Source organism: Poecilia formosa, unplaced genomic scaffold, assembly GCF_000485575.1.
Source record: "Poecilia formosa unplaced genomic scaffold, Poecilia_formosa-5.1.2 Scaffold43, whole genome shotgun sequence".
NCBI classification, from domain to species: domain Eukaryota; kingdom Metazoa; phylum Chordata; class Actinopteri; order Cyprinodontiformes; family Poeciliidae; genus Poecilia; species Poecilia formosa.
This window is the reverse complement of record NW_006799982.1, coordinates 2,837,473-2,860,328: the sequence shown is the minus strand read 5'-3', so window position 1 is coordinate 2,860,328 and position 22,856 is coordinate 2,837,473. Positions and strand designations below refer to the sequence as shown.

The 22,856-nt window shown below is 37.5% G+C and overlaps 2 protein-coding genes across 5 annotated transcripts in view; both read right to left on the bottom strand.

Annotated features, from left to right (window-relative positions):
* LOC107836184 (uncharacterized) overlaps positions 1-2,956 on the bottom strand; it is a 29,166-nt gene extending 26,210 nt beyond the window's left edge. Inside the window, exons 1-2 of one of the 2 annotated variants that reach the window (XM_016671231.1) lie at positions 376-2,956; positions 17-307 (exon numbers count right to left, since the gene is read on the bottom strand). In XM_016671231.1, the coding sequence (XP_016526717.1) occupies positions 17-307; positions 376-2,806 (2,722 nt within the window). In that variant the 5' untranslated portion in view covers positions 2,807-2,956. Of the gene's footprint in view, positions 1-16; positions 356-375 lie in introns of those variants that run through there. The other variant, XM_016671232.1, reaches the window with a different exon arrangement.
* Positions 1-22,856, bottom strand: part of ank2a (ankyrin 2a, neuronal) — a 90,023-nt gene that overhangs the window by 34,916 nt on the left and 32,251 nt on the right. For all 3 annotated transcript variants that reach the window (XM_016671228.1, XM_016671229.1, XM_016671230.1), the window contains exons 29-45: positions 21,101-21,136; positions 19,469-19,693; positions 17,880-17,978; positions 17,243-17,397; positions 16,939-17,150; positions 16,364-16,571; positions 16,122-16,218; positions 15,774-16,002; positions 15,473-15,598; positions 15,260-15,382; positions 15,103-15,135; positions 14,993-15,014; positions 5,790-5,867; positions 4,237-4,368; positions 3,640-3,780; positions 3,344-3,554; positions 2,963-3,035 (exon numbers count right to left, since the gene is read on the bottom strand). In XM_016671228.1, the coding sequence (XP_016526714.1) occupies positions 2,963-3,035; positions 3,344-3,554; positions 3,640-3,780; positions 4,237-4,368; positions 5,790-5,867; positions 14,993-15,014; positions 15,103-15,135; positions 15,260-15,382; positions 15,473-15,598; positions 15,774-16,002; positions 16,122-16,218; positions 16,364-16,571; positions 16,939-17,150; positions 17,243-17,397; positions 17,880-17,978; positions 19,469-19,693; positions 21,101-21,136 (2,200 nt within the window). The remainder of the gene's footprint in view (positions 1-2,962; positions 3,036-3,343; positions 3,555-3,639; positions 3,781-4,236; positions 4,369-5,789; positions 5,868-14,992; positions 15,015-15,102; positions 15,136-15,259; positions 15,383-15,472; positions 15,599-15,773; positions 16,003-16,121; positions 16,219-16,363; positions 16,572-16,938; positions 17,151-17,242; positions 17,398-17,879; positions 17,979-19,468; positions 19,694-21,100; positions 21,137-22,856) is intronic.

Genomic DNA, 22,856 nt, shown 5'->3' with positions numbered 1-22,856 from the left:
AGACACAAATCAGTGCCTTCCCAATCTGACAATGTAGATTCTGGCGTAAATGACCTGTGTCCTGTTAACTCTGCACTGCATTCAACATGAGAACATCTGAAGTCAGGAATTGGTGAATCTGAAGACACCAGCCTAAAGTCACTGCAAGATCCCATTGATTCAGGAGAATGTCTGCTTAACTCAGATAGCAAATCGTCCTCAATTAGAGGGCTGGACAGCTTCTCTGCTTGGAAAGTAGATGAAACATCTTCTGAATCCAACTCCCCGAGATCCGACAAAGATTCTGATTGTGATTGAAAGGAAATACCTCGAACAACCTCTGCATATGTCAGAGGTCTCACTGTAGAGAGCAGTGGAGAAGNTGAAAGGAAATACCTCGAACAACCTCTGCATATGTCAGAGGTCTCACTGTAGAGAGCAGTGGAGAAGAAGCTAATGTTACACCTGAAAGTTCGGCTTGTCCATTTGTCAAAAGCGTGGCCTTTGTATTTTGTTGAGGGAAAGTTACCAATTTACCTGAGTATTTGGAATCTAAATCTGGAGAACAAGAGAGGGTTGAATGCAGTTCGCTTTCAATGTCTTCATTCATCTTTGTTTGATTAAAATTGTTAACACTTTCTTCAGTCTCATTTTCCTCAAATAATGATAATCTTTTGTTAGATAGTGTTTCGGGTGTATTCTGAAAATACAATATATATCTTGGTTTTGTTACCAGCTCAAAGACTTTTATTTGTTTTTGCAATTTTGCTTTTTCAACAGAATTGTTTGTTTTGTCTACTTTTGTGTCTTTCTTTTTAGCTTCTTTTTCTGCAGAGTCTCCCTCCAGATCTGCATCCATACCTTCTGTTTGCCATATATTTGCCACATCATTTTCTTGTTGACCTAGTACTGATACCGTTTTAGAGGACTGTAGCTCAAGAACAGAATTCCAGGAACACAGGTTAGATTCTTTTCTATCCTTTGTTGTTTCGAGTTTTATTTTTTCACTTCTTAAATATGAGGGTTTTAACTTTTCACTTTCATAAAACGCTTCTTTACTTATGTTGTCAGGTGCTCTTTGTTTTTCCTCTTCTTCTATCTGATCTCCAGTCCAATCATTAGGATATGGCATAGGAGCACTTTTATAGGATTTTAAGTTTACACATCTCTCAACACTGTATTGTACACATGGAAAATATGACGGAAGATTATCATTTGACATGGTCCAGTTTGTTGGAGATTTTCTATCTGAATTCTCTAATTGTTTTGTCAAGAATATATCTGGATACACCTCCTCACTGGGCATAATAGCATGGAAACCCTTTATCATTGGTGGGGATGTTTGGTTCTCTCCTGAATAATGTAAGAAGTAATCACAGTATTGGCTCCTCAGTTGGGAGCGAGTTGGTTCTGAGAACATGAGATCAAGAAATGAGAAGCTGCACTGAGAGGACTGAGAATCTGGCGAAAATGGTCTACAATCTCTCTCTGTTCCTTGATTAGAGGTTAATAATTCTGGTGAAAATACTTTTCTATCAAGTAATGTAAACTCTATTAAAGCATCATCACTTTCAATTTCTGAAGACACAGGTGACAGAGTTTTTCTTTCTACCCTCTTATGTGAAACAGCTTCAGAAAGCTTAGCTGCTTGAGAGTTTGAGGACAGTGGCCTACTGCAATTCCGTGACTCAAAAGACTCTGAAAAATAGGAAGTTGAAATCACAGGCACTGTGAACTCTTCTGGACAGATCTTTTGTTTATCTTCAGATGTCTGTCTGTGCAATGTGTTCTCATTGTAAATCTGATTAATATCTGTTGAGCTACATCTGTCAGACATTGTCGAAAGTTCTCGACAGCCTTCCCATGTGTTGGAAAAGTCTACAGGTAAAAACCATTTGGTACCTAGTGGAGAATCAGGTGACATTGCTCTGTAATCGCTAACCGACATGACAGATTCAGGAGATGACGGCCTGGACACACTAGTGTTTGTCATCCACATGTCAGCTTTGAAAGGGTCTGCTTCACTAATTGGTGAAAATGAGTCATGCTGTTCCCCAGACACCAAATAATTAGGAGTGAAAGGGCAGAAATCTAAAACAACAGATTGTGAAGTCTCTGTTATCCTATCATTTTCAGGTTTAATGTGTGAGAAAAAACCTGAGGGAGTAATATTCAGCTCAGGAGTGTGGGATGTTTTAGATTTAATGTCAGTATCTGTATATTCTGGAAAAGAACATAAATTAGTACGTCTATCAGTTGAGTCACATGTCAAATGAGTGCAAGTGCTCTTTGGATGATTATATGGCATAATAGTTTGAATTTTCATTTTTTTGTCAGATTTCACCATGCTGTTCCTCGCTGAACTGAAAACAGATTCACTTGACTTAATGTCATCTTCATCAATGAAGGGTATATCATCCATTTGTACTTGGTCTTTTGGATTTTTGTTCCTGCATGACTTGACAGCTTTAACTTCCAAGTCCCAACTTGAAACATGTGGAATCTTGTAATTACTACATAGTACATCATCAGGTTCCTTCTGAGATGCCCTACTTTTTTGTGCTACATCTGTGTCATCTTGAGCCAGAGTTGACTGTGTTACCATGGTTTGTGATACTGGTTCATAGAGTCTTCTTAGGCTAGTTCTAGTCACTTCTGTATTACCAAGCAGGGGAGTGCAGTTGAACTCATCAGAAAGCTCAGTAAAGTCACTTTCGGCTTTGTCTGATTCAGATAGGCTCAAACTGAAGTCTCTGATAGAAATGGATAATGGTCCCTTCATAACTTCTGGTGACTTGCTTTCCATATCCTTACAAACACACTGCATCAACAGTGAGGTTTGACAACAGTCACCTTTGAATGAGAGGCCAGTTTGGCCAGATCTGAGGCAATCCCCTTCATTACAACTTGAAACTTGCTGACGTTTCACCTGAGATGCTTGGCTCTTCAGTGTTGCTTCTTTTGTACTGACTTGTGTACTTACTTGCTCATCTGAGTGACTAGTGGATTCTTGTGTAATCACATCCTCTGAGGTCCACAGATTAGGGTTCAGTTCACTGTTGGGAGAAAAGAATAGGCCAAACAACATGGTTTTGATTACAAGATTAAAACATCATGAAAAGATAATTACTAGGAATGTAATGAAAAATTCAGATTTTGAGGGGATGGACCACAATAGGCTTATCATAACAATACAATATTTTAAGTTGGAAAACTTTACATTTAATTTGTCTTGCAAACTTAAGCGTTCTAAAGTTTTAAGATGGGATTTCTTAAATTATATGCTCGAGGTTTGTAGAAACAGTTCACATTTAAATTCCAACCAAATATGCTGAGTCAATAATAATTCTAATTATTGATTTACTGTGGGATTTCGGGCTCCTCCAATAAGTCTCCATGCATGCTTTCTGAGTGAGTTTGTCCTGCAGGTTCTGCCCATGAAGGAATATCCAATAAGGAGGCAACTGAGAGGTCTTCTTCAGACACAGCTGGTGGTGGTCTGCGGTCTGACTCTACCCTCCTCACAATTCTTGGGCTGTCTGTATCCTCTTGCACTGAAGATAGAGCTACTGACACTGGAAAAAATAGACCCTGGATTAGAGTACATGTTAACACACATAATAGAGCTAGGTGATTGAAATGACTTAAAGGTTCTGTTACCTTCACTGTGGTCAAGAGTCTTTTCTATCTCTGCATATGTCCTTGATGTTTGCTCTTGAACTGACTTGTTCATCTGGGTTTCAATAAGATGGACTATGTCCATCCGATTGATCTTCGTTAGTCTTTTTATCAGGCTATCCTCTGCAGAAAAACATATATTTTGTTTAAACATTAAGAATTGTGGATAATGAATTAAGAAATCCTTTTTGATAATCTCCTAGCAGGAATACAACAGAAACAAAAGTCCTGTATGCATTCACTAGGTGCCAGGAAATAATAACAATAGTCCAACTCCAATAAGCCTTCGCAGTGCTTTTGTTGCAGATTAACAATGTTTAGCAATTGTATTTACAGTATTCTCACTGACAAAGAAACATCACGTGTTCTTTCACATTCAGTTAACAACTATGTGATGGCAAGAGTGACTTAAAAAATAACTTTAAAAAAAAATAACTTTTTGAGCAGTAAAGCAACAAATCTGGTTTCTGATGTCTTAAATGTGCAGGGCCTAAAGTTTGTAAAAATAACTGCCAAAAAAAACAAAAAAACAACTAGAAATGTTCAAATTAAAGCATTTAATACAGTTTTTAAAGGTACCTGTAGCATATTTGCCTTCACGTTCAACCCATCGTTGCAACAAGGCATGGCTCTGCTCTTGTAGGGAATTAGGATTCTCTGTTCTGACTTGCTGAATGTCATCCTCATTGAATTCCAGTTCCCTTGCCAGCTCTGATGTTATTAAAAACAAAGGAACAGACAAAAAGGTTGAAGAAACATACTTGTAGTAAATACAATTAATTTTGGTTTGGTAATACGGACATAGATATGAGATTGTTTTAAAAATAGACATTGACATGCACTGTATGAAAACAAACATTTTCACTCACTGACTGCCATTAAATCAGATTAAACATTTCCTGTTCTCTAGCTATAGTAACTAATTGCCAGAATAATTTGAAAAAAATAAAAATAAAAAAATTATGACAATTCTGTGTTCTCATATTCTTTTTACTTGCATACTACAGATGAAACGGCACTTGCATACTACAGATGAAACGGCACCTTCAGCCATTTACAAATTATATGTACAGATGAATTAGATTTCTGGAGGCCTTCTCTGATAATCTGAAAGATTTCTTTTAATATTCCTTTATATCCTAGAAGGAAGCAGTGTGTTCGAGATGTTGCCTTATGTATGCATCCTTAGATATCCCTCCAATCAATTCAAATGCTGTAAAATAGCAGAAGGATTAGAAGCTTACGAAGCCACTTTTATCTGGGCTTTTCCAATTTGTTTAAAGGCATAATATTTTAGTGTATGTAAACTTCTTCTCCAAAATCATTTTGGTCTTTCATGACTGGTATTTAGAGAATATAAATAATTTAGCTAAACCTAATTAACTTATGAAACACTTAGTTTGACCTAATATTAATGAAAAAAAGTCTACAGTGTACGTAAGCATATTTTTTCAATTTTTGGCTCACTGGTCACTTCGTTAGGTATATTTCCAATTGCATGTTGACACTAATAATGAATCAACAGATTACATGGAAGCAACCTAATGAATTTAAGTCTCTACACAGGTTGAAGGCTCCTTGGGAAAGGTCAAACTGAGCATAAGAATGGGCATGAAAGGGGATTTTCCATTCCTTATAACCAGCATGTACTCATCTACAACATGGCTACTCCCAGTAGGATAATACACAATTTAACAAAGTTATAATCTTCTCAAGCCTGTTTCTTAAACATGGGAGTGAGTTTACAGTAATCCAATAGACCCACAATTATAGCTGCCAATCCAATAGAGTATTCTTTGTGATGTGGTGGAACAAGAACATCACAGTAATTGTATAGTTAATAAATCTGCAGTAACAACATGATGCTATGGTGGAATATGAACCAAAAACTCTGGTGTTTTGTGAATGCCTATGCTATGAAGAATTGAAGAAGCTCAGATGCCAAACGGTATGGGGCCTCAATTTGGTGTCAGTAAGGTTTAGTTAATACAGCAGACGGTTAATCCGCCCTGCTCCATTTATGTTACTGAATCCATAAACGTGTTTTTAAAAAGAATCTATTGTGTTTGCTATCAATGCATTGACAACATTTCTTTGTAGCAGTAAATAGCTGTAGAAAATGAATGGCTTACCAGTCCAGCTGAAGCCAAGAAGATCTGCAATGATCGCTAATGTTTCTTCTTTCCTGTCAGTGTCATCCTGCCAGTCAGCTAAAAGATTCAATCACAGCCAAAACATAAATGGGGATGTCCAGGTAATGAAGACACCAACTGTTTTTAACAGTAAATGCAGCATAAACACATTACATAAAATATCATTCTGGATAAATACAAAATGTGATTTCCTGAGGAATCTATGCTATAGGCTGTAACGTCAATGAGGACACGTGATGTCTATATGAATGATAACACAAAACTTGGTTTGCTTATGCACAGTTACTACCTAATCACATAAACAAAACATGCTTTTTGGCCGTTAGTGTAAGCAGTGTTGTTAATGTGTCAGTCAATATATGCAAATGGTTCACTGAGTTGATTAACATTAGTAAAAGTGGGTTATTAGTACATAATCCCAATATTGCAATAGACTTGTATCAAAATTTTCTAGTTTCAGTCTAAGAATTGCTTTGTCCTCAGACACAGCAATAACTTACCAAATGTAATACACTATTACCCACGTGCACATGGACACAAACAAAATATGGCAACAATATAAAATGTGAAGAAACAAATCCCAATGTTGAAACATAACAGTAAATGGGTAATGGAGAGAATCTTGTCTTAAAAAAAAAAAAAACGGATCTCGCTGCGGAAGAGAGAAGATAGACCAAAAGCCTAATTCATCTCAAACCATACCTGATGTAAATTCTGGAGTCTGATCATCACCGATTCTCTGCATCTGAGTTTCCACTGTGTCATCCCAGGCAGGCCTGGACTCAAACACATCCTCTGTTCCGCAGGATGGATGTACAACTGGCAACTGACTGCCATCAGAATCTGAACTTTGGGAGGCTGGGATGTCATATGTAAATATAACAGAATCTGAACTCATGTGACTAGTGCTGCTCATTTCATCAGTCTCTAAAGAAGACCTCACAGATGTTTCATTTATTGGAGGAGAACTTGAAGAAATCCAATCAGATAAAGCTTTCTCCTGGATAACGGTAGTAGGTTTGGAAGGAGGAATACTTAATATATTAAAGGGCTGACTACTCTCAGAATAACTCCTACCTTCTTTACTAAAGGCCTTAGTTGTGTTATCCTCAGATCTAGTTCTACGACTAAAAGTTAGGATTTCTCCTGCTTCTCGAACTTGAACAAGCTCTGAAAGTTGTGGTTCTCTCACTGATATTTCCTCTCCATCTCTGGGGGTTTCTTTGAAATCCAGGGGTGGGGGTGAGCGTTGATATCTCATTTCTATGACTGAGCATTGGTCTTCATCTTCATCAAGCTCATCATCATCAGATGATGAGGAATCTAAAGAATTCTTTTCAGATTCAGCAGATGTATCTAGCTGAAGGTCAGCTATTGTGCTGTCCAGATAGTCCAGCCCAAGGTTTTTGAGACTTTCAGCATCTGTTGAAATATCTGTAAAAGTCTTAGAAGCATTTGGAGAGGCAAGTTTGGTGTCCATAAGGCTGCACAGATCAACATTTTGAAGCGATTTCTCAAGCTTTGACTTTTCAAGAGAGGGTTTTGTGGTACTTTTGGAATCAGGACTGGAAGTCACATCACAGACATCTGGAGTTAGCTGTGATCTTGGGGTCCCTTGAAGAGTTATGTCTGAAACAGTTGTTTCCAAAACAGCCTCCTCAACTGGATGTTCCCCGACACGAAAGAATGAATATGATTCCTCTTCCTCATCAAAGGTTCTTCTTGTCATATCAATAGCTCCACCCCGAGTCATTTCAAATAGCTTTCCTTCCTGAAATTGAAATGGGCTGGGGCTTTTCTCCCCACCTGGTGTCTGCACAATTATTTTTTCAGGTTGTTTTGTGTCCTCCAAAGCATCAAGAGGCACTTGTTGCTCACCCTCATTATGTTCCCTTAAGGTCACATTATCATAACTGCAACATAATGTGACATCTTCTACTTCAATAGTTTTGTAGTCCTGGGGTTCATTGTTAAACTCCCAATCATCTGTTAATACTGTCTCATTTGCAAAGCCACTGGGTAAGGTATCTTCATTTCTCACAGTGCAGGTAAAAGGTGCTTTTGCTACTTGAGAACTCACACCTTCTGTCATGACTTTGTGTATTTCTGCTACTTGGGGCACAGAGACACTTCTCTCAGGTTCCTCTTTCTGACTTGTAATTACACACAGTGTATCTTCAACTGGCTGATTAGAGATTTCTGCTCCTTGTTTTTCAGAGCTTTGGTGTAGCACATCTGTTAAGGAAGCCTTTGTAGCTGGATCAAAACTTAGATCCACTGCACTTTCATCAGATAGAGACGGGGCATCTACCAATTTGTCTTTCTTCATTTTGGATTCATGTTCCATTTCATCAAATGTTTTGATCTTTACAGCTATTTTAAACATTTCCTCTTCTGGAGTGTGTTGTTTATTGGTGGTGTCATTCTCACTGTCATTACTACCAAGAGAGTCATGCCTAATGAGTGCGTGAACACCCTCGTTTGACCACATACTGAACCCAGTTACTTCATGTGTAGACTTAGGAGACTGATCATTCATCACATTACTATCCACTTGTGGGATTGCAGTTATGTTTTCTTGTGTAGTGTTGCCAGATTCAGCTGTATGAATGGCTTTATCAGAAGCAAAACATGCTTTGAGCTGGGAAGCATAATCTTCATACACAGCTGTCTGCACTGGCATTTGAAATTGTTGTTCCTTTGGTTGAGTAGGACTTCCTTCAAGAGAGTCTTGACATGGAGATTCTTTAGTGGGGCTTGGCTCAATGGAATCAGGAGACTTTGATGATCTGTCTTCCATAAGAGGACTGGCCTCTAATGAATCCTGATGGCATGGTTCCTGATCTGAGTCATCAAACCCCTGAGTCTGAAGGCTGCCTAAATCAGATGGTCGTTTTAGTGTGCTATGAGTACTTGAAACCTGAAAAGACCCCTGTATGTTGAGATGTGATGAAGCAGCTAAACTTAAATTCTCTTCTAAATTATGCCCTGGCAGTTTTATTTCTTTGCAGCTCTCACTGACCAGATCTTCCTCAGAATGACTTTGTTTGTCATTTTCATCCAGGTCATTAGTGAGAAGGGACGAGATGCTAGACATATCTTTCTCAGTCACATGCTTTTGTGGGCTTCCTTTTCTCTCAAAGTAAACCTGTTCAAATTCACTCTCTAAATCTGATGATTGTTGTTTTTGTTTGACTCCAAATGCAGCCAGCTGGATGTTCCCCCCTCCCCCAATCTGTTCTTCTAAATGATCCCTTGCCAATTTAAGTTCTTTGCAGCTCTCACTTATCAGGTCCTCATCAGAAATACTTTTTGTTATCACTGGACTTTTTGAGACACACTCATCTATGTCAGTTATCAAATGTGACAACATTGTTGACATGTCTTTTTCAGTCACTGGCTGTTTTGGAGTTCCTTTTCTCACATCATCAAACTGGTCAAAATGAGTTTCCAAACCTGAGGCTTGTGTGTGTTCCTTGACACCAACTACATGAGTCTGCAAGATTTTGTCAACCACAACCTTGTCTTCTGAATCATCTCTCGCAAGTTTTACTTCCTTACAGCTTTCGCTTACCAGATCTTCCTCAAGATGACTTTGACTTGTCACTGGTTTATGTTTGAAATATTCATCCAGGTCACAACTGAGATGTGACAACATTCCTGACATATCTTTCTCAATTACTGGCTTTTCAGGCCTTCCTTTTCTCTTATCACAAACTTGTTCAATCTGAGTCTCAAACACCATTTGTTCTTTGACTTGAACTTCATGAGTCTCCAAGTTTTCCTCTCTGTCTCTTGAAAAATCTCTTACCAGCTTTTTTTCTTTGCATTGCTCATTTATTAGATCCTCCTCAGAATGACTTTGTCTCATCATTGGCTTTTCTTTGAGATATTCTGCTAGGTCACTGCTGAGATGTGACAACATGCCTGTCGTATCTTTCTCAGATACAGAATGTTCTGGATATATCTTTCTTTCAGTATGAGTTTGTTGGCATGGAGTCTCCAAAACTGAAATCATTCGTTGTTCTTTGGGTGAAATTACAGCAGTCTCTGAGTTTTTCTTTTCCTCCATTTGTTCTTCTGAATGATCTCTAGACAGTTTTACTTCTCTGAAGTTCTCATGGAGAACATCTTCCAGATGGCTTTTTCTTCCCACTGGCTCTTCTTTAATGAATTCATGAACATCAGAGCTGACATGTGAAAACATATCTGGCACATTCTTTTTGGTTTCAGATTGTTGTAACCTTGCTCCTTCTCTTTTGTATTCTTGTATGAACCTCGAATGGCCAATTTCCTCTGTTGTGTTTTCAGATTCACTACTTTCACTATCTATATCTTCTTTTATTTGACATGTTTTCTTGTCCTTGTATGGGGAGAATTTACCATCACTGACTGAAAAGTCTGTTGAGAAATCTTTCAATGTTTCAGATGTTTGGTCTTTTTCCAGTTCACTCTTTCTTTTTTCACCTGCCCCCATAATTATATTTTCCTTTGTCAAAACCTGTGTTCTTTCACCCATCAATGTTTTGTTGTTTTTGTTAGATGTTGATGCTAAAGTGTCTTCATCTGTTTCTTCAAGTACATCTGTTTCTTGACACTCCTGATCAATTTTATGTTTTTCAAAAGACTTAATCTGTGGGCACTGATCCAAATCCTTTCCCATTAACAACAGCGTCCCTTGCATGTCCTTTTCTGCTGCAGATGCCTGGTAAGATGTTTTCTTCTTTGTCTGGATTTTTTCAAGTTCTGGCTCCCTGATGATGGCTTCTTTTTCTTCTATGTCAGTTTGTCTATAAAGTATTTTGCTTTCATTATCAGCCAATACATCTGCTTCATCTGCCTCAAAAGTATTCTTTTCTTCTTTGGTTTCACTTATTGAAAGACTAAACGTCTTTTCATTTCTTCCTTGGTGGGTGTCAGAAGTTTGTATTTCTCCTGACCTAGTAAAGGAGGAATCAACTCTCTTGTCTGAAGATTCAGTCAAGTTTTCATCCGTGGGTGTCCCAGGAAGGTTGGAGCTGATGTCTCCGACATCGCAAGGACTGTCAAAGTCACCAGGTGATTCGTTCCCTTCAAGGGCCAACGGTGGATAATTGACATCTGAAACTGTTTGAGTCTGCCTAAACAGTTGATATTCAGGATTTTCTTCCAGTTCAGCCTTTATGTCAGCACTGAAGTCCTCAGAAGGTCTGCGATCAGGGCTGATTTGCGTTTCCTCAGATAAACTCCTAAAAGTGCTTAAGAAGGATCCATCTAACTGCATTTTCCCTGGGCTTTCCTCTGACAAATCTGACGCTTCATTGAAATCCATCCTCGCCATTTTTTCATCAGTATTTCTAAAATAGGTCACATCAGAAATTTGTTGAGATTCATTTTTACATTCGTTCTCTTTGTTTTCTGTTTGGTGAACTGGAGTAAGGGATGGAATATCCTTTTGTGTTTGAGGAGCTGCAACATCACTGGTTTTAATATTTTGAATGTGTCCATGTTCAGCTGAAGGGTCCTGGAATGTTTTCATTAGTTCTTTCACAGACACAGTGGGCTTACCTTGCTCCTCACCTGGGCAACAGATATTTACTGTCTCGCTTTTAACAGAATCAGGATGTGGAACTGTTTTTCCAAAAAGAGAACCATCTGAAACTGCTGCTTCCTCAGATTTACGTCGCACAAAATCTGCTGTTTCATCTTCTGTGCTGCCGTATATGATGGGGTCATCTTGTGGACTAAGAATCGTGAGGCTCTGAGCATGGTCCTGGGATTCAGATCCAGACACAAAATGTGTGCTAGAAGACGTTATGTCTTTGTGTTGTGAAAGTCCTGTGGTATTTTGTGGGAAATCCTGTTCTGTTTGGAACATTTTCATCCTCTCCTTCACAGGCAGTGTCTCTTTGTCTTGCCGCTCTTTGTCTCTGCACTCTGCCAGTGGGCTCTCATTTCCAAAGTCATATTGAACTGTATCAGCAAACTTTACTGTTTTACCATTGGAAAGTCTTTCTGATATCAACAGGGTCTTCTCAGGCGTGTTTCTGATTGAGGTAACTTGTTCATCTTTCATGTCCATCTTATCCACTTTATTCACATCCTCCTGTTGACTGAAAATGACAGGAATCTCATAGGTTGGACTCTGCTCTGTACCAAGTGTCTCTTCGGTATTTTTAAGCTTGTAATTCAATGTTTCACTGTGAGAAGAAAGTGGTGCCTTATGCTCAAAAAGCCCAGATTTACATTTTGATGGGTCCTGTCCAGTCTGAAAGGCTTTCATTAGCTCCTTCACTGACATAGTCTCCTCTAATCTTTCTGTCTGAGATCTAGGAGATTTAGGGGATTTGGGAACTTGTGGAAGTTCTGGCATGACATCGTCTCGTTTCATTGGAATGATGAAAGGTTTCTCTGCACATGCTACACCTTGACTAGTTTTTTGCATGTCCTCCTGTTCAACTTTGGTTTGTAAAGCCTTAACCTTGTCTTTTATGGACCCTATAGGTGTCTCAATAATTAAAGGAGAAACAGGGGGCTGAATAACTGAGCTAGCTGAAACACTTTCTTCAAGAATAACATCGCCATCCAAAGATTCCTCAGAGCTCACCCTTTCCAGCTCCCCCTCAGAGCTGCTACACCTAGACAGCTCTCGTTCTCTAAGCTTTTTCCTTATAGGTTTTTTGATATTTGGGGGACGCTGTTTGCTATGTAGTGCTGTTTGCAATATAGTATCTTGACCAGATGTGTCTTGGACAAGGTCTTCTTGTGAACTATGTCTCACAGCAGGTTCAAAGTTTTCTCCCATGTCTGTGCTGACTTTCGAGACCATGGCTGTCCTTTCTTTCACTGACATACTGGAATTAATAAGGTTCTCTTTTTGAATCTCTCCAGTCTTTTCAGATCTATCTTTAAAGTGTTCCACTGCAGCAAATGATTCTTTTTCAACCAGCACTACAGCTCTAGCTCTCTCCTCATAGACATCTATTGGAAATACTGCAGGTAATCTGACATCTGATATGTCTGATAGAAGGTCTGGACTTGCAAGAGTTGCAGGATCAAGTGGTTGATTAGTTCTCAGTGAGAATGTCTCAGACTCAGATTCATCATCTTCAAAGACAAAACGTTTCATAACCAAAAAGGGAAGATAACATATGGGACAAATCAAGTGGGAAAGAGAGACATTAGAAAATCGTCATCAAGACAATGCCATTAAATATCCATCTTCAGTTCACAGTGAAAGAAGAAGTCTGACAGGGCAGAAGATAAGAAAATCTTGGCAAAAAGGCCCAACAGGGTAGTAGTCCAGAAAGGTTTGAAATAAAAAAGAGGAGCAACAGCATAAGCAAAAGCCAACAGGAGAAAAACAATAAGGCAGGTAAAATGTAGACAGGAACAATGAAAATCTGTTGTGTTTTCTACACATTTTGGAATCTAACATGAACAAAAAAGCAAAGAATGTAACAAAGAAACCCTACATGTGAAATGAACAGACACGACAGAAAAACAAACATCATCAAGCCTACTTTTGAAATAGTCATGTATGACTATAATATTACATCTTAGGTATGAATTGAAGATAATTACAGTGCAACTGAAAAAGGAGGTTCTGTATAAACCAAGAAATTCTATGTCACTGGTAATTTGCTGTTTTAAAGCATCGATCTCAGCTCAAGACAAAAGTAGTATCATAGATTGATACCTGTGAAAAGCATAGTTATATTTTTATTTAGAAGAAGTGCAGATCTATATTAGACAATAGTTCATTTGAAAAAGGTTACGGTTTTGTGACTTTATGGCCCATACAAAGAAATGATTGCAATGTAAAATAAAACAAATGAAAGTGGGGAAATGTTCACTTGCAGCCAGCATTCAGTGCAAGGAAGATTAGATAAAATGTGTGATGTTAGCTAGAATACAGTTTTTGTAGGTAGTCGGAATTAGAGAACAAACAAGATGGTATTGTTTATTAAATGCAACCCAAAATTAGAGAAAATTGAAACATAAAAATGTTTTTTCTTTAACAACTAAATAGTGATTTCTTCATTTAAATTTTACTTTAATTCCATTGGATACAACATCTATCCAACATAGCTACAAATTAAAATTATTTGTCAGTTCTTTTTTATTTTTTTTGCCAAACTATACAACCTAGCAGCTGTTTACAGTAAAAAGGTCAAATAATCAATTAAACAGCTCAGCATAGCTAATAAAGAAAGCTTAATTATTGGCAACTTTGAATGACTATCATAGTTCCAAAATTATTCAATTCCTTAAAGCATCTTTAGTAGAGTACCATTTGGTCATCATGATCTGCTGCAAACATGATGCACAGCCCACTCCTTATGGACAAAGGACTCCACTTTACTAATATCCTTAGATTTGAATATTGCCACTGCGTTTTGCAAGGCAATCCTGAAAATTTCAATGTAATTCAGTTACTGAAGGCCATTCAAGTATCTTTCAGGATGTCTTGTGACATTGTGACAGGTTAATTAAGTGTGCAGTAAAATCATTTAAAGTGAGTGTAACATACATTTTTTTTTATATATTATTATATTGGCTTAATCTTATTTTCAGAATTTATTTTAAAGCTTTTTTTAAAATTTTTGGGTTGTATTTCTGGGTAGGGCAAATAAATATTTTTGACTTGCTGCTAATAAAACAGATAAACGCATGCAAACAAACAAAAAGAGGTCAAAATGAATACTTTTTATATCTTGTTAGCACAAAATAATTGTGCTCTTAAATTGACTAAGTTCTTAAATTGAATTAATCAAAATCATTTTAAGCCAAAATGAAAAAGTATTGTTTTGACCTTAATCAATGATTGGCTGTTAGAAAAATCTAACCAGTGAAAAATGAAAAATGCTAAGAGATGGAGAGGGTTAGTAAAGTCTGCAGTGAGGGAACACAGCCATAGCATAGCTGCCATCAAAAAACATGTTACTACACACTGTGTTAGTGGAGCCAGACAAGAAGCACGGTTCTCCCACTATTCTATCACATTTAGCTACCAACAGTTAATGAAATGTCAGTTAATGGACTGTTCTTAGATTTAGTATTTAATAGATTTCTTTACAACAAATAACTGAACACAATTTTGTCTCAGTTAAAAGCATGTATCTAATATTTCTGTTTTTGTCTAAAAATTTAATGTACACGTTTTTCAAATTTGGAATAAATATCACTGAATAAAAACTTACATTTCTTCTCACTCTTCTCACTCTGAAAAGAAATAATTTAACAGTCATTGTTATGGCCTTGTGATTTAATATGTTTTAATTTGAAACAGTACACAGAACATTTAATTTACCTCATCTTCCCCATCTTGATCTGAGTCAGACTCCTAAGGAGAATAAAAAAACAACATTCAAGTCTCTATGCTACTAGAAAGAATGCATACTTCCTACTTATGCATTCATAGAATATAAACCAATTATAATTGTTTCACTTTAGACATTCACACTCACTTTTGAGTATGTTGGAAGAGTGATGTTAAGGTTGCAGATGGCATTGTGATGAAGGCTTCGGTATGTGCGTGGTTCTTTAGTGAAGGACAATCGTCCACAGGGCTCCTGGGCAGTGTCACGAATCTGATCATTGGAGACATTATTGAATTTAGAGCTCATTCATAACGACCCAAAAAGGCATTTCAGAAATGTTTGCTGGTTGTATGACCATACTTTAATAAAGAGTGCCAGTCTGTTCTCTTTAAAAGCAAAGAAACTGAACACATGGTGCTGTCCACTCTTGGTAAGGGGTACAAGGTTTCCGAAGCAGTCTGCATATATGGGTTTTCCCTCCAGCACCTGTATGTAGATAATATGTGAAAATGATATAAAATATGATCACCTTTTAGTACAACATTAGGAAAAAAAATCTTGGTTGTATTTAGTTGTCCATAAAAATTGGCTTCTATAATTTCTTATCCTATAAAACCTTTTCTCAAACATTTCCCTCATTTTATGTATTCATTAACCGCACCTCAACATCTCGGCTGCGAGCTACTTCGGTGAAGTTCTCTTGCTGTTCCAAGGTTTTGTCCATCTTGTCATCTGTCATGCAGAAGCACCGCAGCCGTGCCTCAATGGGGTCCAGCGTTTTGGCAAAGATGACGAACTTAGCCATGTAGGGTACGCAGATGATTTCTCTATACAGCTGTGTCCCAAAATTAACAGACTCCTGGGTCTGTCTGCAGTCTATAAGCCAGAACCTGTAAATTTCAGTCAGTAAAAAGCATTTAGTAGCCAGAAGACTAAATAAGGAAGCATACTACGCTTTCAAAACAACTTCAGTCCACACCAACAACCTGCAAAAGAGACACCAATTTACCTTGCTGAAACATTGGTGGTGAAGGAAACACACTGGTTAACAAAGGTGAGTGGTGTGGAGCCGGTGATGTCTTCCCACTGGGCAGGTGTGGTTCCACCTAAAAGACAGAACAATATAAGCTATGATTTTAGGTGTTTTACAAATGGTTCACAATAAATAAAACAGATGTTTTTTTAACAGGTATTAAGTTGTTATAATTTCAAGAACTTTACTATAATAGCTCAGATTATTTGCCATGTTACCTGTTATACTGCAGAGTAAACGTAGCGTGGGGGTCTCCCCACTGAACATGGCATTTGGCCCATCGGTGTTGGAGCTCTTGGGGATTGGAATCGTCATGGTGATCGGTTTGTGAAATTTCCTCCGTCTGGGTTCTAATGTAACAATTGGGCTAAAAGTGGCTTTGTTGCCAAGACTCTTTTTCACCAGCTCCACGTCAATAGGCTGAGCCTAAAAAAAGAGGCAAAATGTGTTAATAGTGTTCTGTAAACATGAAATGGCTTACTACTGCTCCACAGTGTAAACTGTAGAAACTGATGGTAATAAAGCATATGGAGGCAGTATGCAAATGTGTGCATATAAGCAGGTAAACACTGTGATCACCATAGGCAAGCATAGTCGTAAGGAAATGTAGCATTTTATAGGATCTGAACAGTTCATTTGTCTTCAATCTTTAACGAAATTTGATAGGTATTTTTGCCTGGATATTTCGAATTTAAACTAAGCTAAAAAATACTGACCTATATTTCCTAATGAATAACACAAAGTAACCATAAATCATATAGTGACCAGACAATTGCTCCTTAAGTAAATGCACCTGTAGCCCGACTCTGATCTTCTTAGTGAGGGCACCTTCAGGGAAGACGGCCTGAACCTGGGGCACAAGGGTACTACTGAGCACGCCACCCTCAGGACCAATCAGATGGCTGTCCTGCTTTATCCTCGATACCACCGCGAAGTACTGAGGGAAGTCTCTGGTGATGATTCGGCAAATTCTCTTCTTTTCAAGCTCTTCGGGGGAATCAAGCTCTATGAACGGTGGAGACAAATGGTGCCCCTTATTATGTACTCACTTTACCCATTCATAAATGGATATGTGGATTATTGTCATTGTTTCTTACTTTCATCCATGCCATTAAGGATCTGGTTCAGCTCTTCCTCAGTGAAGTCACAGTGGTGTTCTTTCCAGTTGTCTCCGGTTTCACTCCGCAAGATCACAAGTTCCCTCTCAGTGCCCCGAAGAGCGGCAAAATGGGGAATCTCTACAATCACAGGCCTGGTGTGGAAATAAGAGGTGAAACAAAAGGGAAAACATTTTATTAGAAAATATAGAGGTCTGACAGGGCTTTTTGGATGTGGATACAATTAATGTTAAATAAGCCATCTTACGAACAATCACATAAAATAAAAAAAGGAATTGATGATGTAGGTTTGAGGAATTTTGATTTCATGCTAAAACGATCGTAAGAAATAATTAAAAATAAAGATTACGGACAGCATCAACTCCATATGAGATAAGCAAATGCAACTAAGAAAGACATGGAAATAACTGAGCAACCCAGGATCCTCTCGCAACAAGACATTGTTTTGAGTAAAAAAAACCACAACAAAAAATCAATGAAAATCAAGAAACAGTAAGAACTTAAACACTTTGTAAATAAAAAAGGATGATCTTAAAGTAATCATAGCTGGGAAGAATGAGTGCTCATGTGACCAGGATTCCAAGGTGGCAGGATGCCCCCCGTCCCGTGATCCTACCCGAGGAACTTTGTTCCTGGAGGACCCAGCTGCAGGATGCGACTGACCAGGCTCTCGCCCTCATTCAGAGGGGGAGGAGCAGTGGGAAGATGGAGCTTACTGATTCCATACGCAGCACAGAGGAAGGAGTGAAGAAGAAAAGTTTGAACACACCACACCACTGAGAATTCACACTCATCCAACCAAATACACAAATTCTAACAAAGACACGTACATATATACATGTAGTGGATTAATTTGCAATGATCTGCATAAGTTATGAGTCTAATTCAGGCTCATGATCTTTAAAAATCATTTCTGAAGGATGAATTAAAGAATTTCCATCAAATAAGCGAAAGGTTTCTTGATGTTTATCAAAACTTAGATTCATATACCCAGGAAAATAATTATAAATAATCTGTATTTACTTTTTCTCCCAATTACAATAAAGCTGGGGTCTCCAACTTCAGCCTTCGAGAGCTGCTGTCCTACACCTTCAGGTGTATTCCTGCTCCAACACACCTGAATCAAATGACTGACTTACCTCTTCAGAATGTCATCAAGTTTGGAACAGGTTTTTTAGTGAAACATCCATTTGAGTCAGAAATTTACCTAAAAATTGCAGAGCAGTAGTTCTCAAGGATTGGAGTTGACAACACCGGCGCTGAAATCTATTTTGTGATGATTAATCGGAATGAAAAAACCCACAAACATAATAAGACAAAAAAACATGAAATGCTAATTCTAAACATCACAATAAGTTAGAAATTATGTTTTATATTAATGAGAAATAAGCATTCAAAATATAATTTTTTTAAGTTTATTTGATAGGGACATACACACGACGACAGACAAACTGAACAGAACATGTTTGCGCCAGTGCAATAGCAAGAGCTAATTAGCAGCACTAGATGGGCTTTTAAACAGAACACCTTAAAACTAGTACAAACTGAAGTAATAAACATTTAAAATAGCACAACATAACACAACATATACACAAACAGTGTATCTTAGCTTCCTAAGTAGTCCACTTTTGTCAAAGGTTTATTAGGTCTCTGGTGTTAAAGAAACGGTTTCTCAGGATAATTTTGAGTTATAATTTGAATCTGCTGTTACTGGCTATGGAATCTACGAAAGTTCCACGTTATGGATCTGGAATCATTTGAAGTGCTTTATGGAATTTAATGGATTTGGAGGAAAACACACAAACCTTTGTAGAAATGTTATGCAGTTATATACAGAAGAACACAAAACATTTTTCACGACTCAGATCTGTTATCAGACTCGGGCTAGGGAAAAGCATCTATCTGGTTCTGTTCCTTTGTCTTCTTCTGAGTCAAAACTCAGATGTTCTGGGAGTCAGAGCAGCCAAAATAATCCAGCTGAATAAAATTACAAACCTACTTTTCACCTTTTTTGAGCATAACTTCATTGCCAAAATAAACAACAACAAAAAAAACAGTTAACATTTTAAAGTCACGTCAAGAGGTTAATTAGTTTAATGTAAGAGGTCTGTCAACCATATTTTGGAGGCATCGACAAAAGGAGCAACATTTTTGTGAAAGGTCAAATCTGAGTGTTTGTGGTCATTAAATACCACATTCACCTACCCCAGGAACTGAGCTCCAGTCGGTCCGACCTCTATGATGCGACCAGCAAGCCCCTCGCCCTCCACCATGGGGGGCATGGAAGCCAAGCGATGCCTCTTTACCAGTCTGCATGTTACGCGGGTGGGTGCCGAACACTTCCTTGGTGGCACAATGATCCGTAGGCCATTATGACGACAACCACGCATAGCTCCGCCTCTGGCATCTACCATGAAGCTAACCAGGAAGCTAGAGGTAGAGCAAACTGAGTTTAAATATATTTCCATCAGTTGTTTAGTGTGTTGGTAAATCTCCATGCAAACAAATTGAATGGAGGAGAAATAGAGACATTTATAGCAAATGGAAAAACAAAGATTTTCAGCCCAAATTCACATATCTACATATACTGTATTAAAGTCACATGACTTTATTTGTACCACCATCTTAAATTATATGAGATTACATGTTTCCTGTTTTAGGTAAAAATCAGAAGTTACAAACATTTTCTTTTGTATTTGACATAATTCAATTCTGTTTCACACCTTTCTGAGACGTTTTTGAAATCATTAAACAAGGTTCATTCAGTAGTTTGGGGGAATTTTAGACTATTCATGCCGACAAAATTGCTTTGCGACGTTTGTAGGCTGCCTTGTTTACACACACCTTTAAATTTGTCTGAATACATACAAATTTACTGATTTAGGAATGAGATCAGGCCTTTGTGGTGGCCCTTCTATAACATTGGTTTTATTATCACTTACATCTAATTTCCATTGAGCGATACAGAACGGACAGGTGCATCACACAACACAGTCAGTCCATTGATTGGGAGACAGAAAAACATCCTTGCTTGTGACAAACATGAGACATGCTAGTATGTGAAAGCTGTTCGATCTTGCTTTTGGAGAAATAGCTTTTACTTCAAGTGGGTCTTTCAGCCTCTGTGGGTAGAAGGCTTGTTTCACCGTGGGTATTAAAATCGTTTTGCCAGTTAAATCCAGCATCTTAAAATACCTTTCTTAAACAGCTTCATAATGTCACATGAGGAAGGACAGGTGTCTTAAAATACATCTACAGGTGGTCTTTGGATTAAGTAATATTTTGTGAGTTACCCTATCAAAAATTTACAAACCCATGACAACATCTTCTGTGCTATTCCAAATTTGAAGGTATAGCTAAGTGTATAAAACACTTCTGCCCTTAAAGAAAAAGATACAAAAATCAGTGAAGGAAGACAGACATGCATGCTTTTTATGCAGTCTATGTAAAATGTTAAAGTTGTATATTTGTAACTTCAAAACCTGGAAAATTCTTGCATGACATTTTTAAACTGAATGTTTTTATACTTGAAAATGACTGATTACTGCTCGTTTATGAAAACTTTGTTTAGAAAAATAACAAGGCAGAAATATTTTTTTATAAGTACTACAAATATAAATGGTATATTTCAACCACATATCCATAGATTAGTAGATTAAAAAACTCAAAGAATAAAGAAACCCCACAGTTATTGTTTTTTTTTTATTATTTAAAACCCAAATCCAGGTTATATAAACCCATGCATTGATAAACCATGCAAAAAATAGTATGGGAGTGAGAGAGTAATTAAAACTGGACTGAAGTAATCAGATACAAGCACAAAATCAAGAGTATCACCTGCTGTTGTCATGGTCTAGGCATGGAGAGGAACGGCTAGAAGCAGAACACAGCAGTGACACACAGACACCCAAACAGAATCACAAGAGGACAATGGAAAGAAGTAACAAGAGAAAAAGAGAGTACAGGATGAGTAAAAGTGGAAACAAACCCAACCAGACACAAGAATACACACAAGCATACTAGTACACGTCAAAAAGTGCAATATTTCTTGCAAGTCATCTCAAAAAGTGAAACTCAAATACATAAAATCATCACACAGATTAAAATAGTCCAAGCATTTGTTTCTTGTAATTTTGATGATTATGACTTACAGATAATGAAAACCTAAAATTTACTGTCTGAGAAAATTAGAATAACGTGAAAAAAAATTATGGAAACATATGAAGTCACACCCTACTCAGCAAATTAGCTCAATACACCTGCAAATGTTTCCTCAGCCTCTAAATGGTGTCTCACTCTGGTAGACTGTGTCAAATATAATTGACATACTCTACCGATTGTGACATACCCAGAAGACAGTCAGTGGAAAAGTTCAGAGCCTGGTTTTCGAAATAAATTCTGCATTTCGTTTGAAAGTCAAAGTCCTAGAGTCTGGAGAAACAGTGGAGCGGCACACAGTCCATGTTGTTTGAAGTCCAATGTAAATTCTCCACAGTAAGTGATCGTTTGGGGTGCCATTTCATCTGCTGGTATTGGTACACTGTGTTTTCTGAACAAAATTAGTGTCTTGCACTAATTTTGCAAGACACAGATTTTATTTATTTATTTTTTTACATGTAAGCCATAATCAGTACAATTGCAAAATACAAAAGCTTGAAATACTTAACCCTGCGCAATGAATCTTTCTGAGGTGACTGAGGAAATATGGCAATATTCTAATTTTTTGAGATGTACTAGTACATGAAGAAAAAAAGAGAGCACACCAAAAATCTAAACTGCTTGGTTATTTCATAATCCAAATGCTGTGGATATGATGTTAGGACAGAAGTTGGGGTGTTTTCACCAAAGATTGGGTCAAAACTTGAGACCCAGTTTGATATTCATCGGTCAACAGCAGAAATGATTTTAAAACTGCATGCACATTAACTGTAAAGCTGTGATTCCCTACAGTGACGTCAGAGCTCTGGGCGATCTGACTGGTTGGGAGCGAACAGAGCTTTGTAATGTTCACAGTTTGAGACACTGCTTTGATAAGACGGGCCTTTGCTCATGTTGCTGTACGTACAGAAATAAAGCAAACATTTGCAAGTGGATACAACACCAGAACCCTAATGTTATATTAGATCTAAATGTTTCCTCCCTGGATGTGTAATTGCTAAATGAATGTTTTAATAGAGAGCAGTGTTCTCTCTATTACTTAAAGGTTGTAAAGTTGTTAGATATTGATTGGGTTAAATGTAGAGATATACGTTACTTTTGGAGCACTTAAATCAAAAATTAGAACCATTTCAATAGGTCATTTTTTTTCTAAATGTTCTTATGGTGCTCGTATTTGAAGCTTGTTCTATGTTGTTAACAAATATCTTTCTGTATTTAAGTGCATTGATCTAATGTTAGCATGATGCAAAGTAAGCTAAAACCTTAATTTTTGTGTATGGCTTGGCCGAGAAAATGCTGTAATCACTTTGACAAATGGGTTCAAAATGAACAGGAATTTCTTGCATGTAGATTTGTAAAACTACATCAAAACAAATATAAGATTTCATAAATTCAATAAGTTATGGGAATCTCTAGGTGTGAAGCAGTGTGTTCC